Raw genomic sequence first — 20,385 nt, forward strand, 5'->3', positions numbered from 1 at the left:
AATGTCGGAGAATTTGTATCACATACATTTAATGACTATTGTATGACAATTGAGACAGACGTGGAACACCCGATAGCCCATGTTCACATATAAAAGTATAAAACTACCATCTTCAAATAGCACTTGAGAGCCCATTATGAGCTTCCGTGACCAAGTCCCGTCTCAATCTCCAAACAAGTTGAATGCTCTGTAATGTTTCCTCAATTTGATTCTTACTAGATTCAATTACAATAAATTTCCATCGAGCACATCTATCAAAGTAAAGCCCATTTCAAACAATTTAGATAGGTCATAGCCCCTTCTACATAGGTTGCTAAAATCGTCGAATTGTAATTGTAGCAGATTCCGCCCTAGTCCAACCTGGTCCCCATGTTTAACCCAAACTGCATCTATTAATAAAAGACGTGAAGCCTCTCTATTCCGAATGAACACTCGGGAAACAAAATGAAAGCCTGGGATTAGTAGACGTTTCTTCTGCATGATGATGAAAATTTAAGAAGGAATTGCCCTCATCCTCAAAAAACTGAATGTAAATGCAAATAATTGGTAATCTTAGCCTGCACTACATCCCCAATAGTGGTATTGTTCATGATTTTTTTTTAAAAAAAACAAGATTGTTATTGATTCTTTGATCCAAATTGTTTCGCATATATTATTTTTTATTTCTTAATGCTATTACAAATATCGTATGACTATTTAATTATCAAATTAATTTCTACATTCGGTAACAAATATTACAACCTTTCATCAAGTTGTCCTCCTTGAATGATCGATACTTCTTGCTGAACTAATATTTTAGTTGCAAATATACAATGGGGGGTGATGGAAGGTAAAAACCACAAAAAAAATTACTCTTGTTCTAGTTTTATTTCAATTCTTACATAAAGTTATACTCAAATTACTGAACCATGTACAAACATTATACCTAAGAAAACAAAATTTTCTTCAAATGTACAAACACTATACACTAGCTTCTGAACTGGCAAGAGAGGTAACTTTGCTACTCCTCTGTGATCGTTTTGTTGCTACAAGTGGAGCACCCTCTTCCTCATCACTAGGAGGCCGAACATAAACCTCACCACCCTTAAAGATTGGATGTAAATAAGCATCACATAAGTAAGTTCTTATGTTCAGCATTGGATCTGTTGCCCGTTCTAAGGTATCCTTCATCATTGCTTCCTGTGTAACAAGGTCAAAAAGATATGTTCAGTGCGTAGAAGACAAGACAAATAATTTGTCCAAGATTTGGTGAACTTGTGAACCACTTTAGCATTACACTACATGGATCCGTCAGTACGTAGGCACGCGCACGCACAAAATTAATCAAGGAAAGAAAAACCATTTATCATTCTAATAGTGCTGCAACTATCGAAAGCTACATGTTTCTAAAGTTCACTATATTTTAGGTTAACTGTTCTCAGGTTATCAAGAGAGAGAGAGAGTCCAATGCATATTTAGATTATCAAGCAAACTAAAACCTCGAAATTGTGGACACCAACTAGCATAGTTTATCAAAGAGTTTGATGGTGATGCCTTTTGATTAATATTGTCTACATCATCTGTCATTGTGGCTCCCCTATAAACCCAAAAAATCAAAATGGTTTTTATATAAATTTTCCTACTTTCTAAAGTATTATCCCCAGGGCATTAAAATCTTGCCAATATCCAGGCATCTAAACAAAATAAACATCATAATACTCGCACTGTTTGATTAATAACACTTACCTGTAATGGGAATCTGGTAAATGCTGATTCAAAACGTCCTTTGCAAACTCTATAGAACCATATTGTCAACACTGGGAGGACAATTAATGCTGGTGTTGACATCCTTGCACCTTTTGTGTTCAACAGTCCTAGCAACAAAAGCTGTGATATAACAAGACCAATAATTATGCGCCGATGTACGTCAGGCCAGAAAGCTGCCGCGCTTTCATATTTCCGATCATAGACATTGATGATCTAAAAACAAAGGAAAAGCCATCAGCATTCATCAACGATTACAATATCAGGGTAGATATGTTCAGCTTGTAATGTTAAGGTTCAAAAAGATTACAAGGGGTAAAAGACAGAAAATGCTTTCTTCCAAGCACGGTACTTCCAGTGCTCACAATATTTTAGGAGAATTGGAGGAAAATAAGCAAACATCGAGCGATGTAAAATACAAGATACATCAGCCAAAGTCAAATGTAAGAGGAAATAACTGAAAAATTAAACAGCCAAAACAGGGTGGAACCATTAAAGTGCATTGGTCAAGATATTTATGCATACTATTAAATCAGCCTAATCGATACCTAACAAATCCTAAATTGATCGAAACAAAAGATAGAGAGGTTTTTTTCTTTCTCCTACAGAATAAAGCTCTCTATAATCATTTCCTTTTTTGCATGTAAAGGATAATTTATAATGTTCTTTTGTCAAGTCTGTAAAGGGTAATTTATAATGTCCCCCTTTGTCAAGGTATATGCATGTGAAACCTTCCTAAAAAAATGTATATGAATATTCACGAGTTCTGTGACAAGACCAAAGAGTACCTACAAAGCACAGTAGGAGAACAATTTACTAGCTAAGTTGATACAGTAACATCATTCCTTTTAACATAAGTAAACTTAAGGCATCATACAAGAAATACGGCATCAAGTATATATCATTGAACAATGAGTAATAGTTTCTACATGCCAATGAGTCCACCACATAAAAAATGAAATATAAAACTAAAATTATTGTGACAAAGTACTGATCAGACATGTGAATAATTAAAGGCATTGCCACAGATTTTTAAAAAGGCTAAAGCATTGCCATATATATTAAATAACGGCCTCTTTCGAATCATTACCAGATTTCAATTTTTCAAAAAATTCAACCATTTTGATGAAACTAGAAAGAGTTAATTATGTTTTCAGTGATCAGATTTAATCATCAACCAGAATAGAGCCATTTTAAAGATAAATCTCCAAATTCTTACATAAAATCAAATCACTATATACAATTAATGGAGTATCTCGCTTCTGTTTCCACTTAAAATCACAACTTCACAAGACCAACCCAAAATTCTGCACAGGCTCTCAAACTATGAATAGAAACCAGACATGAAACTCTTTTATATCACATTGACTGCATATACTTGTGTGCCTCATAGCAGGAAAAAGAGCATACCTGATGCCGGAAAACCAGGTATGCAAACGCAAAGAAGACAATGATGAAAGGAAGAAGTATCGGAGTTACTGCACAGTAAACTACTCCAAGCAAAAAGTAAAGTTGGATCCGAGGCTCATAAACAGAAAAGTCAAGGAATCCAGGATCCATTGCTTGCTCCCTATCCTTTTCTGTTTTAACTAAGAATGTATTCTTCAAATGGAACATAACTAGAGGAACTACTCTGAGGACTTCTCCAGCAACACCAGCCCATCCATCCACCATAATGTAAGTTATAAAGAATGTGGCCTTCATGGGCATCGATGCCCCAACAGTTTTTGGAATCCTACATAAAAATACACCATTAGATTATGGGAGACAATATAAGATGCCTCTAAATTGCTGTTGCAAATTACATAACTCAACAATCTTGCATGGTCTCATAAATGTTTGATGTGGGTAAAAGAATAAAAGAAAATATAGTAGGTAAAATTAACTAAAAAGTAGGCTATTATTTTGAAAAAGGAAATTAAAAGTAATAATTCAATATAAAATATTATTAAAAATAAATTAATTAATATAAATTAATGTATAATCTGAATTTAATTTTCGTTTTCAGAAAAGGAATTTAAGAAAGTAATAGTTACAATTTCATTACAAAGATTTTAAAAAAAAAAATTACTGTAAAATCTGAACTTTTAATAAATAAATAGAAATTTTAGGATGATTTGAAGAATAAGCCTATATACAATTCACCTAACCTTCTCCTTTAGAGGTATGATGGGATTTTAGTAACATAATAGGTCTTTGACAACAGGCTAAAAAACTCAACCAAAAATGAAAAGATAAATTTGGTTTTGCAATCGAACTCAAGTATATATCACAATTTTTCAAAATAACTGATGCTAGTATGAAAACAATGAATGCACAACATCCTACCATTTATAGATAATCTTTATCAAACATAACTTACTCACTAGGAGGCTGATGCAGAAACGTTTTGAGCTGTTCGAGTGCTGTTCCTGCAATTATACTTACAAGGAACACATTTACAAGTATAAATAAATGGTATTTCCTTGCAGCTACTCTCTCCAAAGATGAGAATGAAGTAAAGCCTTCTATTTTGGACATAAACATTATAATCATTGGAATGAGGAGGAGGAATATCTTCAGTATAATTCCAGGAATATATCCTTGGATAAAAGACGTGACAACTTCCCTGAAAAAATTAAACATAATTAGAATCCATATTGAGTTATATTATGTATAACTAAGAAAGATTTTGTGCAAGTCATACTTAAGGTAAAATGAAGAGTTTAACATAGGTAAATAAGTTGCTGTAGCAGTTCTCACAATATTATAAGTCGTTTTAGCATTTCTAATATATATAACATATTAAAAATTAGGACAAATTTTTAAATTTACACTAGCATAACATTCAAAATAATAGTACTACATCCGTCCCACTTTACTATTTGACCAAAAATATCTCATATTGGCAAATAAAACGGGACAGAGGTAGTAAAAAAAAAACTGATTATCAAATGAACTATAGAACGACGATCATTCTAAGGAGGAGAAAGTACTTAAAATCTCCAATTCTCGATAACATTGCCGTGAAACAGTAATTAATAACATATAGAATGTAAAGGAACAGCAGATTAACAATAAACTACAGTTCAATAATCAAAGCATCAAAGTATGAATGCACAACTAAACAATGTGACAGACATAAACAAAGATAACCAATAGCAACAAGATGACTTACTTTTCAACTAAATGCTTAAGAAAAGGGAAAACCTTCTCAATTCCATTGATGTTGGCAAGTGACTGAACAAATGTTATCGGGACCATATAAAAAAATATGAGGAAAAAAAGGGCAATAGCCATAAGTAGCCTTCGTATCTTGAGTTCAACATAAGGTATTGCAAGATTATCCCAGTAAACATCACTTGGTTCAGGAGCCCATTCAGTTAACCATACAGTAGGATTTCTTGTTTGTTGTGTTTGAGCACAAACAGCAGCTCCCCAGCGATTTTTAAATGAGACAAATGCTGCAGGTAATATAGCTTCTGGATCACTTAAAACTCGTGCCCTCTCTGCAGCTTCCTACATGAAATAATCTAATTAATTAGCAAATAGGTTGTAGGATTATATTCTGATGTAGGACTAACATGTGATCAGTTTCTCGATATATAAAAGGATGTAGGACTAAATCATGATCAGGTTGTAGGATTATATAGCTGATATTTGATTGCATTAGCATGTTAGACTGGTTGATTGTATTAAAAAATTAGTTAATTGAACCTGGTGAGTTAATTATTTTGTATTGTATAGAAAAATAAAGATTGTCTAAAGGAATGTGTGTGAATTGTGTAAAATTTAAATGTTATGATTATAAAAATAAATAAATAAAAAAAACCCACATGTACTCCCTTAGGGAGTAGTAATTTTCATGAATTAAATTTTTATCTAAAAAATAATTCCCACACTATACTCCTCCAATTTCTTCGAGTTCTATCACATTTCAATTTATCCTTGTTATGGTAAAGAGAATTACCTATTTTACTTCACATGGGTTCACTTAATAAATTGAATAATATCTCTTTCCCAGCCAAATGTTTTTTTAAAAAAGGGACTCACTTTCGACTAATTCCCTCATTTTAGCATTTGAAATGAATGGAGTATAATATTTTAAGCATTATAGCATAAAAAGTTAAAAAGTACTTTTTTATGAAATTTTTAAGTCAAATGAAACTTGCAAATTAAAATAAAAATTAAAAAAAAAAACCACACACACACACATAAGTTCACATACATTTGATGACTGTACCAAATTGATTAGGAGTCCAACTACAAACTTTACTAGCACATATATTTCTTATCTACATGCATGACTAAATTCATATCAACAACAAAGTTACATCCTCCTCTCATCATTCGAATTCTTAACTAGTTATATGGCAAACAAGGATCAATCTCATACCCACACACTCGATATTAAACTTTTCTATTCATCTTAGTTAAATAAGTACAGATTAATATAGATGGAATAACATCATATAAGTTGATAAATTAACAGAACGCATCCTCGGAAAGGTTTATACCCAAAGTTGACGTTTAGGACTTGGGTAGATTGAATTAGACCTAAAGTTGAGGATACAGTTTGGCCTTCAAGTCTTTCCTATAATCCAAGAAATAAGGTTGCAATGGTAGCATTAATATTATACCACTTTGTCCCACGTTTGTTCGAACGCAATAGCATTAAAACAGTTCTCCCTTCATCCCACGTTTGTTCGAAGACCTCTCGTTGCATAAACATTTAGGTGATAAGTTTAGTTAGACTATCAACTTTCATTTGAATAATTATAAGTAAATATTATAGGTTAATTACATGAGTAGTGGACTCTAAAGAAAGTTAAGATATACTACCTACATACTCTTTCCATTTTAGTCCAATTTAATTCATTCCTAAAGTTCTCTACATTTTTGTTCCAATTAATTTTTGGCAAACCTCATTAAAAACATTTCAATATGGTAGAAGTTATACTGAAAGTAGATGTAAAATGGTTTTGTCTGTTCGTGCCGACTTTGGAAGAAGGTTTAAAATACATCATTGTTACATTTAAAGCATATGTTGGGGCAAACCAGTAAACTCCATCAATCTGATTATTAAGAACTAAATCAACTGCTTTGACTAGGTGTAATGCCAAAGGTCAGAACCTCTAATTCTGGCCCAAAAAACAATATTCACAAGTTGCTAGTCATATCACCAAAAGAAGTCGGAACCTCAAGTTATGACCTAAATTAACAAATTAACAAGAAGCTAGCCTCAAGGGATTAGAAAATAGTATTCTCAAAAAAATTAGAAAAAACAACCTAATCTTTTTTTTTTGGAAAATTGTAATCTAATAATCCCACCTTTAGTCGGTCTTCCATAAACAATCCCACGTTTTGAAATTCCAGAAATAATCCCACTTTTGATCCTCATCTTCCACTAACGATCCCACTGACCTACAACTTGTTAAGCAGGTTATTTTATTTATTTATTTATCTATTTTTTTTAACTATACTCCTTCTCAAGCCACCAGTCCAACCACCACCCAACACTCACTCCTTACCGCCACCCCCACCACCAAGCCACCACGAAACTCACCAACCACGCCGGAAAATCCAATAACCATCCCCAAAACCCAACCCCCACCACGAAAACAGAAACCTAAACACAAAGTTTGGTAATCTCAAAAGTTGTTAGGTTGATAAAATCAGAAATGGAGAAGGAAAGAGCAACATCAACAACAGCAGCAGAGGAATTTGATTACGACGATGAAGAAGAAAAGAAGATGGACAAGTTTTACGAATTAATTAGAAGATTCAATGAAGCTCGAAATCATCATCAATTCCGCCATCAAAATCAACCTCAATTGAATCGCAATAATAATAGTAATAATAATCAGAGGAAGATGGATGACGTCAATGATGACGATGATGGTGAGATCACCACCGCTGATCATAACAAACATTCAAGTCCCAGATTGGACCTCAATCTTGCCCTCTGATTTAACCAATTAATTTAATCCTTAATTAGATTTTGGATTAATTAGGCTTCTTTTTTTTTTTTTTTGAAACTCAATCCTCAGCCACGAAATACTCCACCCTAGCCACGAAATACTCTACTCCGACCCCGAAAAACGTCACCCATCGTCTCCAATTCGGTTTTTGGTTTGAAATTAAACGCAAATTATTATTTCAATCATCTGAAAAATCGAATTGAAAGGGAATGAATTGATGAATTCAGAGAAGAGAGAAAGAGCAGGAGAAGGAGAAAGAGGGGTTCTGGGCTGCGAATTGGGTTGGGTTTTAGGGGAAGCTAGGTGGCTGCAGGAGCTGATTTCGGGCTACAGGGGTTGGGTTCCGGCGCCTTGAAGGGGTAGGTTGGGTTGCCGGGGAAAGCAAGGGTGGGGATGCGGTGGCGGGATGGGGAAGGGATACGGTGGTTGGGCTGGGGGTTTTGGTTTTGTTTTTTTTTTTATATTATTTTTTTATTAGTTTATTTTTTTAAAAAAAAAAAAAGGTTAAACCTATTAAAACCTGACACGTGTCTTATAACCTATGAAAACCGGTTATCAAAACAATCCAATCGGTAAAGGATTGTTAAGGGAAGATGGGGGTCTAAGGTGGGATTGTTTCTGGAATTTCAAAAGGTGGGATTGTTTATGGAAGATCGACTAAAGGTGGGATTATTAGTTTACAATTTTCCTTTTTTTTTTTTTTTGAACGGCAACCAACCTAATCTAACTTCCAATAATATACCGTTCAAATTTCCATAAAAAATTAATGAGATAACTACAATACCTTTTTTTTTAAAAAAAAAAAAGCATCATACAAAGTATAGGGGAAAGTATTAAGAGAATACTACTGTTAGCATATCAACAAAGATTTGAATCTAAAAATATACAAGACATTATTCAATTCTTACAAAATAATAATAATGCAAGAAAATACTTTCAAATTAGGAAGATTAAATTGTACATATACATGGAAGATTATAGGAGAGGTTGCAAAAGAAAAGAAAAGGAGAAAATGTCAAGACCAACTCACACACAGGAAAAAATAAGTTTAAAAGCAATAAAAGACCTTACTTATGTACAATTTAGCTTCTAAATCTGCAACTTATGTTAATTTCAATACCCAAGTCAAGACCCACCCATATAAGTAACTATTGAATGAAAAAATACACAGCATTTCCTGTAGTAGGGAAGGCCACCCTAACCTAGCCACTAGATCCACCTGGTTGACCTAAAGTAAAAGTTAGAAAATTGGTTACAATCGACAAAAGTAAAAAACATAGTAGAAGCTACTTACTTGTTCACTAAGTTTCTCAATCTCCTTGGCATAATAATCAATTGCATCCTCACGAGTGCCCCAAAGACCACAAAAACCTGTCTATAGAGCAGAACTCAGACATGTTCTTAAAATTTAGTTAATCTTGCATAGTGTCTGTAAGTGGAATTACTAGATTAAGATAATGAGAAGGTGAAGGGAAACAACAAGAATGAGAAAAATTAACACAAGCTACCACATGGCCTACATATGCATACCAAACACCCCATCCTATTTTTTATCGTATTATATATATATATATATATATATATATATATATATATATATATATATATATATATATACATATATATATATATATATATATACATATATGTATATGTATATGTATACATATACATATACATATACATATATGTATACATATACATATACATATATGTATATGTATACATATACATATACATATATGTATATATATATATGTATATATGTATATGTATGTATATATATATATATATAGGGGAGGGATCCGGTGAGAATAGGTTCATAAGTGAGAATTCATACTTATATGAGAACTAATCTATAATTTAGAACACGTGAGTAAAAATTTAGAACATGCGACTCAAATTTAAATTTAGAACATATAACTAATAATTTTGAACATGTGTGTGAGCAATTATTTAAAAACATCTGATTCAAGAATTAGAACATGTGAGTAAAATTTTAAAAAAATTTCTATGAAATTTAGAACATATGATTAAAATTTTAAAACATCTGATTTAAAATTTAGAACATGTGAATAAAAAATTTAGAACACTTGGTATAAAATATAGAGAATGGGAGTAAAAATATTGAACATATAAGTAAAAATATAGAACATGTGAGTAAAAATTGGAACATATGCTTTAGAATATAGAATATATAACTAAAAATCTTAAAACACACGCACAATTTTAAATTATGAACATATAAGATAAAATTTCTGAATAAGTCATTCGAAATTTATAACATCTAACTTAACTAGTTTATGGTTTAGAACATGTTAGTTCTAATTTAGAACATCTAATTTAATTTAGAACACCTGGGAAAAAGTTTAGAACATCAGATTTAAAATTTAAAAACATACGAGTAAAAATTTAGAACATAAAAAGTGTTCACATAAGAAAAATCTCATATAAGAAAAATTCTCCCGAGAGTCTCCCCCCTATATATATATATATATATATATATATATATATATATATATATATATATATATATATATATATATATATATATATATATATATATATATATATATATTTACGATAAAAACATATTCCTCCAAAATTTGATATCTACAAGATGCTTAAAAAATAATGTTCCACCCATGCTCAAAACTCAAAAGAGGGAGAGTACCTTAATAGTGGGTTTTTTTGAAGGTTTTCTCTCATATTTATTTTGGTAGTAGGTCAGGTAGTTCTCCAAAGACTTTTTCTTATCGACCAACTTTGCTAGTTTATTGGCATTGTACACAACCTGTAAAATTAGCACAGGAACAGAAAATGAATAACAACATAGATTGACAGTTGGGATTTTACATGTTTTACTAAATATTAAAAATCAAACTTTAAATTTTAAAGGGCATATTTACTGCTTTTATATTTGGAAGTCAGGTCATAATTTTATACTACATTATGACCGCTATCACTGTTTAAACCAAGAGTTTCCAAATTTTAATAGTGTGTTTGGATAGAGAAAGGGGAAGGAAGGGGAGGGGAGAGAAGAATGATGAGCTTTCCTTCCAAATCTCTCCATTGTTGTGGGGATCAATTTCTTACAATTTAATTTTCCTTCCCTTCCTTTCCCTCCATCTCCTTCAATCCAAACACATTGCAAACATGATGAGATATTTTAAATTATGGGATCTCCATCAAACACAAGTCAGGTATGAGTAAGATGAAATAGAGACACCTGACACGAATGACGATATTAAAATACACACAGGGTTAAAATTTCAGATGGCGGCGAAACAATTGTTTAAAAACCACAAGCTGATCAGTCTAGCAATTAGGTTGCATACAAACCACTAGAGCTACTTATACAAACTCTGCCGCCGATACTCTACAACAGATAACATTTCATTCCAACCTAATGGCCAAATATTTATAGACATATTTACTGCTTAATGAATTATTCATGTATAATCCAGTAACTCTAAACCAATATGTCACTACAGATATACCAAAAGTCGTGAAAACATATTTTGGCATATTTTTGAGCTGGACAAATACTTGATAATGAATATAAAAATATAAAAATAATAATAAGGAAAACTATACCTGATGTAAGAGGTAATGGTCCGGATGATTCACATAGAAGAAATGTTCAACATGCTCACTAACAGATTCATCAGGATCTGGTGGAACATTTCTCAGAAGAACCTGAAAAGGGTATCAATTTGTCAAATAAATGTTGAAGCAGATTCTACAGCTGTCACCGACCCCTGTTTTAATATAGCATCTTGTCATGTACATCACAAAAGTACGTGAATGTAGACCAGCCAGGCAGCCACACTAGCACTAAAGCACACAGTCAAATTATGTGTGCCAGTGAGGTACACAGACAAGTGTGCACACACACACATACACAGTTGGTACCCATACATTAAAATTAATTCAAGAAGACAGCATTGTGGCCACAAAACTCAGCTTAATCTTCTGACTATTGTGATGTTAAAGGAAATAAAGGAGACATTCAAGGTTCATTTACCAAAGGAGTATTAAAAATAAAAGATACGACACATATCTTTTTGTTTTTTTTTTTTTTTTTTTTTTTGAGCTATTTCAGGACCTTGCCTAAACAAACCACGTAAAACAAGTCAACTAGCCCTCTCTACACATAGGTCAGATAAGAAAATGAATCAGCACAACAGTCCTATGTTGGTACCAACTTTTTTTTTCAATACAAAACATTCAGTCATAAATCATTAGTAAAAAAAAATCAGTCAAAACACTTACAGTAAATTGGTCCGGACGTCGATCTGAAGATGCGATAAATTGCAACCTCATGGTCATTATTATTTTGTACTCTCTATATAGCATGTAACAAATCCAAAATGTGGAAAAATATGCCACCCCAATATGAGCCCAAAATCTGTAATAAAATAATTGTGCAATATGTCAGGTCTGGTCTGCTTTGCATAAAAGTGTTATAGACAACATCAATGTGTAAGCTAAACTTGTATCCTAATCAGAATGATGGGTAAATCTCATAAAGTCATTGAAATGTCCACCATCCAGTATAAGAACAACTCCAATGGTTGGGAAAAGGGACTAGCTTGCAAATATTAAAAAGCTTAAGCTAGTAGCTACACCATTGTTGCACATCTTGTTGATTAGCTTTGGCAAGCAAATTAGCTTTGTAGAGCTAATTAGCTTGGCAAATATTTATTAGATAAAAAATATTATTAATTTAAAAATAAATTAATTTACAATTAGCTTAACCATTGGAGCAACACATATCTTGGATTGTTGTAGCTTAAGAAGATGATTTGGCATGCCAAGCTATTAAATAAATTAGCCAACCATTGTAGTTGCTCTAAGCTACCTAGTCATTTTGAGAGTTATTCATCATACTAAGCAAAATGCCTAACATACTCCCTTATATGCTTATTCAAAACTATATCAATACATTCATAATAAAAGATGGTTCTAACAAAGGCAGAAAGGGAGAGGTCAAAGCTGCTATGTAAGCATCTTTAGTCTTTACCGTGAGAGGAAGGGCTTAGATGAATAATTTTGCAAATAGCAGTACTACAAGGATTGATAATGACTGCTGGGTAACTAATAAAATCATAAAATGTAAAGAGCTACAGCAGGGAAATGAGGAACGCAGACTCCGTATGGTTACCGTCTTACCGATCTACTAGATATTGAAGGCAACTGGAAGAGTAACGTCGATTGGAAATGGTTTTCTTCTCCTGTAGCGAAAACTATTCCATTTGCCCTGTGAAAAATTGCACGTGATGGGTGGGAGTGGGGACCGACAGCCTCTGGTGTTTACACTACAAAATCAGGGTATTGGTACGCCCAGTCTGGTAATAGGCAGGGAAAGGAAGAGCCTTCCTTCTGGAAAAAATGGTGGAAATCCAAATATGGCCTAAGCACAAAATCTTTGTATGGAAGATCATAAATAATGCCATCCCTACTGCAAATAATCTTAAGAAGAGAGGCATTAAGGTTGAGAGCTTATGCAGGTTCTGCAAGGCACAGGAGGAGTCTCAGGAGCACATCTTCAGAGATTGCAAGATGACAACTAGGATATGGAGATGCAGTATGTTGGGTATTAACACTTGTATTAGGAGTGACCTTAATCTTGAGAGTTGGTGTTAAATTATATTTCCTACTTCTCCCTAGATGGCAGCAATGAAGATACGATCATGGAGTTTGTTTGTATTCTTTGGAGTGTTGGGGTAAAATGGAATAATACAATTTCTAGATTAAAACCAGGCACACCACACAATGTGATCCAGCTTGTGCAGCAGTGGAAAACCAGATGGGACCAGGGGGCTGTGCCAGGTCAGAGACAAAATAAAGCCTATTACAAGCACCAGGGATACTACCAATCCTCCTACCATATTCTGGGGAAGCTGCGGCAATATCATCGGTGAAAATTATCATTGCAATAGATAGAGCTTGGAAACAAAGAAATCACAAACAAGATAGCTCGTGGAGAGCTACAGCAGGTTGGGCTGTTGAAGAGAATGGCATTATGGCATGGCTATTAAAAGAGGGAAGGCTCCGATTTATTCTTCGTCTCCCTCCCAAGCTGAGGCTATGGCTGCTATGTTAGCCCTTAACAGCACTTATCTCACAGGAAAGAATATTATTATGCACACAAGTTCTGGATAGCTGGTGAACGCTTTCATTGACATCAACAGAACAGAGAGAGAGATCAAGCAAATTGTGGAACATATTAAACTTTCTAGCAGGAATTTAGGTAACTTTGTTGATTGTTATTATTAAAGCTAATAGATGTAAAGTAGTTGAGGCCCATATCCTAGCCACTGAAGCTATGAAGGGCCTGTAACTATCTCTTTTTTCCTTCTGTTTTGTTTTTCTTGATTGTCCAAAAAAAAAAAAGGAAAGATGGTTTTGGAAATGATTTCATTATTTGTTCTTAACCTAATCATATGAAAAGAAGACACCGCAGTTTCACTTTCAGATTGTGCTGCTGGTTATCACTTGTCAACAGATTTAATAACAAGTCAGACTACCTAATTGTTGTATTTCCAAACTTTTAGTCACGTAACCCAATATCTGTAATGTATAAGGACGGAGACCAAGCATCGTTCTAACTTTTCACAATATAAGGTAATGATCATTATTTCAATAGAAAAAACAAGCTAACAATAGAGACTAAGCCTCTGCAGAAGGTATAAGACTCACCTATTTGATCCCCATGGAATGTTTGATATTGACAATTTGTCAATATTGCTGAAAGTCAAATCATGAGCACCTTCCAACATTTTTCCAGTCCAATTAACAGGTATCAGAACAGCAAATGCTACTACCGCAATAGGAATAAATATTTTCAAGCTGCAGAGCAACGCTTTCAAAATTAGATCAGCAGAAGAGACACCAAGTTCTTAGTCATTACTATCAAACAAGTATCAAACCAATGTTCATAAATTTATACATGCATTTCAAGAATCAATATTACAGACGACAGTAATTACCATACCCTGATACCCTATGTGCAAGTAAGAATGCAAAAGAGCAAGCAAAGGATGAGGAAACCCCAAGAGTACTTGCCTGTAATGACTACCAAGGAAAAATTACAGCAAAAATAACAAAAATGCACATACATACATACTAGTAAGTATCCACCTTGCACAGAGTCTCAAAAGGAGGGGGGGGGGGGGGCACGGGGGCCAGTATAACTTTTAAAAGTTGATGGAATGAATATTATGAAAAGGTTGTAATAGCAGTCTCAGGCACTTTGCATACTTATTTAATTATTTTACAAAGCCTATTACATGCTTGAATCTTTTGATTTAGCTGTTAATAGTTACATTAAAATAAATAAATAAATATAAATATAAATAAATAGAACCTCGAAAAGATATACTTCGTATGTAGTTAGTGCAAGAAATCATGTCAACAATTTTCAAAGAACTACCAGAGACAGCTTCCATTACTAAAGGCCAGCTAACGCAAGCTAATCCAGCAGAAGATAAAGAATCACTTCTACACTGGTTATAAAACTAAAATTGATGTAGTTATAAGTACATCAAATTAAAAACTCACCCAAGAAGGTAAATTCGAATATAAGCCACAGAATCAAGTCCAGCATGCTCAATAAGCTCAGGTTCTGGCATTCTCAATGCCTCTGGCATCCAGTTTAGAAACCGCAAATACATTCTAAAGTCCAAGTTCACAACCTTATTCACACCCTTAGAATGCGGTGGACTTGCTCTGGTTCCTTTTAGATACCATTTTGGAAAGTACACTCTATCATTAATAGGTTGAAGCCTGAATATGGCAAAGGCTATGAGGAATATTAGTGCTGTAAGAAGGTTTACTGCAGCCGAAATGCCAATATCCTGAAGGTCGGCCATCCTTCAAAGATAATGAAAACCTGCAACTGTGAGGGAGTTAGATAAACAGCAATGAGATTAATAATTGCCCAAAAAAAAAAAAAAAAAAAAAGATATGCCTCTAAAATAGAATATAAAGCGTCATCTTTTAAGCCCTGTCAACTAACATCTCATCACATACTAATAAGCTAAGCATTATGGTAGACTTCTTTTAATAATTAACAAACTAGCATATAGTAATTCTTTTTTTTTTTTTTAATTTACTAAAGTCTGTCATATAATTCAACGAAAAAGGAACATGCACTTGTGTGCCAACTTGCAAATTATACAAGAATATTTTTTTTAAAAAAAAAAAGAAAAAAAAAACACCAATCTAGGAAATGAGAGCAAAGCTATGGTGTCTTTAATCCGCAGTTGGGTGCTGTAAGGATTACCAAGTAGCCATACTTAGGGCCTGTTCTCATTTACAGAACTGAGTCGAACTCAAATTATGTTGCAAACTCAAATTCTGTTGTCATCAGGGCATTTACACAAGTTTCAAACAACTCAATTTGACATGAAAATTCACCTGCCGTTTTTATCTCCTTTCCCTAATATTACTTCAGCAACAAATGGACAACATCGGAAAATTCTAATAACGAAGACTAAGTCTATGATACACAATGCACATCATTCAATATAGAACAACAGTTTTCATGCATTCCTTTACCTGTTTACCATTTCTCAGATTAGGCAAGACTACAAATAAGTATTAAAACACTACTTTGGATTAAAACCAAAATTCAAGATCACATTTCTGTATGCCCATGATAAACTGAAAATGGGAATCCAAAAACCAAGAATTGTGTCGTGCCTTAATTCCATACTTATCCAGTTAGCACTAAACCCTTAAATTATACAGCAAGATCATTTCGCCGTAACCAGTACAGAAGTACAGACCTTCTCAAAGTCAATTATGTACAGGGAACATCAGGCAAGGATATCCTTGCACGTTTATATAATACGGAGTACATAACAATATAACATCAAGCTAATAACAAATCAATTGTCGATGGCAACTAGCTTAGTTCGCAAATATTTAGTGATTGGTGATAAAAATATTAAAAATAAAAATAAAAATTTATTTCATTTATGAAAAATTACGTGTCAAAATTCAAAAGCGAGAGAGCTTACACAAGTAAAATTCAGTTATTCAAGCGCAACAAAAAAAAGAAAAGTCAAACAAAATCCAAAAATCTCAGATTAAGAAATCACCCAAAACTTTCTAAAATTAGAAAGTGGAAAGTGAACTACATCAAAAACCTAGGCAAAAATGGTGCTCGTAACATCAAAAAAAATTATGAAAAAAAATTCAAAAAAAATTGACACCAGTCTTAGAAATCAACAACAATACAACACAAATTTCCAAAGTGATAAACGCAATAGAAGCAATTTGCGTTTTTCTTTATTAAAGCAGAAAATTAACAAATAAAACCCTACATTATATAATTACACAAAAAAATTAGCAAAATAAAGGTAGGATTTTTGAATGATAAAGAATTAAAAACGCCATTATTGAATAAATAAAGTAATTGAAAGTATTATACAGTATAAAGAAAAACCACCATCAAAAAATACAAAATCATCTGTACCCACTTTTTTTTTTTTTTTTTATTTGATGAACATACCCACTATTTATTCATTCACATTAAAATCAAAAAATGAAAAAATAAAAATAAAAATTCGAGAATAATAAAGATATACCTGGAATATAATGTTAATACTCCTAAAAAGAATGAGATTGAAGATTACAGATTCTGAAGAAGTGGTGAAGTGTTATGTGTTGTGGAAGTAATGAATGAAAAAGTGAGAATCCAATTAGATGATGAATATGTTTGTTTAAGTGCGAAGGAAAAGGGTATCTGGCAAAACTGCGTATAAACCGAGTATGGAAGGCTGTGTCATGTGTTTGTGGTTTGTGTTTATGTTGATGTTACCGTTGTTGCAAATATGAATGTTAGTTGAGGAGGCCCATATATTGATTTCTTACCGTTTTTAAAGTTTTTTTTTTTTTTTTTAATATCTTGATTTGGTTGTTATTTTGTGGTGTTTTTTAATGGTTGATTGGGCCCATTTCTAAGTTTTTATTAACACGAAAACCTTAGTATTATAATGATATAGTTAAAGTGTAGTAGATTAGTTACTTGTTGAGTGTGATCATAAAAAAGCTATGGATTAATTAATGCGTGAATCCGCGTGTGACACCATAGCTCAAAATTAGTCAAAATAATATATTTCTTTTAAAAACTAATTACTACAGTATTTTGGAATAATATTATTGTCTTACATGGCCCATATCCTATTAGGGTGTCCACTATTCAAATTACGTTGTAAAATCGAAATTTTATCCAATACAAACTGAATTAGTAAATATATCGTAATTGGATAGGATTGAATTGAAAACTTTTGCAAAATTCAAATTTCAGAATTGGATCAGATAGACATAATTTGGAATCAAAATATTAATGGGTCATTTATTTTTTGGATTGTTCTTATATTCTAACATGCTGCGTATTTTTTGAATTGTTCTTATATTTTAATAGGTTGCATTTGGGTTTAAGTAAAACCCAATTATTTTAAGTCTCGCACTCGTGCATCTCACTCCTCTATCCTCTTCAAAAAAAAAAAAATTAGTCTCAAAATATCACATATTTGAGGTTATAATTTATATCCTTCTATTTTTCTTCTTCTATTGTAATTTCTTTTAAGTTTTGAAAAATTTAATTAATAAATTATTTACTTAATTCATATCATAGTATGTTTAAGATGTCATATATCCCAAAATAAAACTAAATAAATAAATCCCATTAAATAAATAAATGCCATTAAAGTTGATTTTTAAGGGAATACTTTAATCAAAGTCAAAGAAAAAAACTTTTAAAATGAAGAGGATGAATGATAGATCCAGAGGTGTAGACACTTAAAAATGTCTCCCCGAAATCAAACCCGTTGATGAACAATCTTTCACCGCTACTATTGGTCGGGTTGAGTATTTAATCTCGGGAGTGCTTAAAACTCATATTCAATCAAACTCGGTTCATAAAATCAGTACTAATGTTTAGTCAAAGCATAGTCCAATTCTTATTTTGGCCCAAACCTTTTTTATTCATTTCATATTATTTATTATTTTAGCCCAATTAATAAATAATAAACCTAAATAGCCCAAAATTATGAAATGGCACTTAAAAATGATGAGCGTAATTAGGGCAAGAGTGAATCTGGGCGCAAAAATGGAAGTAAAATCCACCGTGTCACGGGGACAGTTGTCGCGCCATGGGATTTTGCACTGCGTCACGGTATAATCTCCCGTGTGAAGGTGCCCATCCCGTGACACGGGGTTGATCCGTGCTTTCTCCGCGTAAACCCTTCACGCGTTTTGTCTCCTGTAGGTTAATTATTTCCCACGTCACTCCAAGTTTCCCGCGTCACACTAATATGTACCGTGTCACGGCATACTTTGTCGTGTCACGATAATAATTTTTAGGGTTTTTATCTTTTTAGGGTTTCGTGTGTTCCGTTTGCTCATTTTCCCTATAAATACCCCCTCATTTCTGATGTTCGGGGCATCAATTAATTCTCTTTTCTCTCTTCTATACTCTAGCCTAAACACTATCCTACCTTCTTCTTCCAAAATTTTCTTCCTTAAGCACTCCAAGGAGTCCGTACTTTACTCGAGATTCTGTCCTAAAACCAAGGCGTGAAAGGTAGAACTGTTTGAGGGTTTGGCCCCAAATCAACTCTATTTGATTTAATTTTATTATTTTTTTATTTATTTCCTCGAAGTTACTAACTCGTTTATTGTTTTATAGTTGCAAGCAAGCAAAACCAAAGTAAGAATTATGTTCCTTTTATTTCTATTATTTTTCTAAAGATTTTATAATGTTGGATTATTGTTAAATTACTTCCAATATTAATGTTAATTCTATTGTTATTATGATCACTATATTGCATGGTTACAGGGAATATGTAATTGAAAATCATGGCTAATAAAATAATTTGGACGACCGGTTTAGGTTCCTTTTTAATCTTATTGTTTAAATAAGTGATCACGATATTTTAGAATTATGTGTTGCATTAATATTAAACCAATTTAGCATAATAATAGTTTGGAGCAATTGAAATTTTTTTTTGCATGGGTTTGAGATCGCAGGAATCACTTTTCTCTATAAGAATCGAGTAAAGGCTAATACGGGCGAATGTGACTTCATGACTCACTTCGTACCATCATCCTCAATCCTCCTTTCGTGGTGTCGAACCATATGGAGTTAGTAATCTCAAGGATTATGAATGGGGTGTAACCTTCAGGGGTCAATCGTTGTTGCCTTTCGGTTTCCCTTAATTGTGGTTGCCTTTTATGATCCATGAACGGTTTACAAGTTCCTTAAAAAGTTGTTGGCGGCTCCCTACTTTCCTTGTCCCTAATCGTATACGTCAATTCCCACTTCCTATGAGTGTCAAGCATATTCACAACATGCTTAACGTAGGTGCATTTCGAACGACGCCTACAATTTGGCGACTCCACTAGGGAGGATTCTTGGTTATTTATCGATTTGAGTGATCGGTATTTAATTAAGATGAGTCGATGAGACTTGAAAGATTCTTGAAAGTATTCTGTGATTAATTTAGCATTTTTTGCATATGCATAGACATTTTAACGTCGCATTTAGGTCTGTCCCGTAGGAAAAAATTTAATAACTTGATTGCGAACGAAGGAAAAAAAGACACTTGTCGAATTTTTAGACTACCGCACCGTGGTAGATCTTGCTGTGTCACGACGCTGGGCACCG

At 33.0% G+C, this 20,385-nt stretch overlaps 1 protein-coding gene across 2 annotated transcripts; it reads right to left on the reverse strand.

The window, feature by feature from the left end:
- Nucleotides 1–752: 752 nt before the first annotated feature.
- Nucleotides 753–17,619, reverse strand: LOC110724974 (CSC1-like protein At4g02900). 2 transcript variants are annotated; one of them, XM_021904456.1, is made up of 12 exons: nucleotides 17,303–17,619; nucleotides 15,270–15,600; nucleotides 14,409–14,558; nucleotides 11,979–12,114; nucleotides 11,301–11,402; nucleotides 10,378–10,497; nucleotides 8,998–9,078; nucleotides 4,901–5,241; nucleotides 4,106–4,351; nucleotides 3,154–3,478; nucleotides 1,726–1,959; nucleotides 753–1,179 (listed from the first exon to the last, which is right to left on the reverse strand). In XM_021904456.1, exons 2-12 carry the CDS (start codon nucleotides 15,578–15,580, stop codon nucleotides 961–963), a joined length of 2,265 nt encoding a protein of 754 aa, XP_021760148.1. In that variant the 5' UTR covers nucleotides 15,581–15,600; nucleotides 17,303–17,619; the 3' UTR covers nucleotides 753–960. The 2 variants fall into 2 exon arrangements, with proteins under 2 accessions (XP_021760148.1, XP_021760147.1); XM_021904455.1 differs by having other exon boundaries at nucleotides 15,270–15,606.
- Between the last annotated feature and the right edge of the window lie 2,766 nt (nucleotides 17,620–20,385).

The sequence above is a fragment of the Chenopodium quinoa genome, unplaced genomic scaffold, assembly GCF_001683475.1.
Source record: "Chenopodium quinoa cultivar QQ74 unplaced genomic scaffold, ASM168347v1, whole genome shotgun sequence".
NCBI lineage: Eukaryota > Viridiplantae > Streptophyta > Magnoliopsida > Caryophyllales > Amaranthaceae > Chenopodium > Chenopodium quinoa.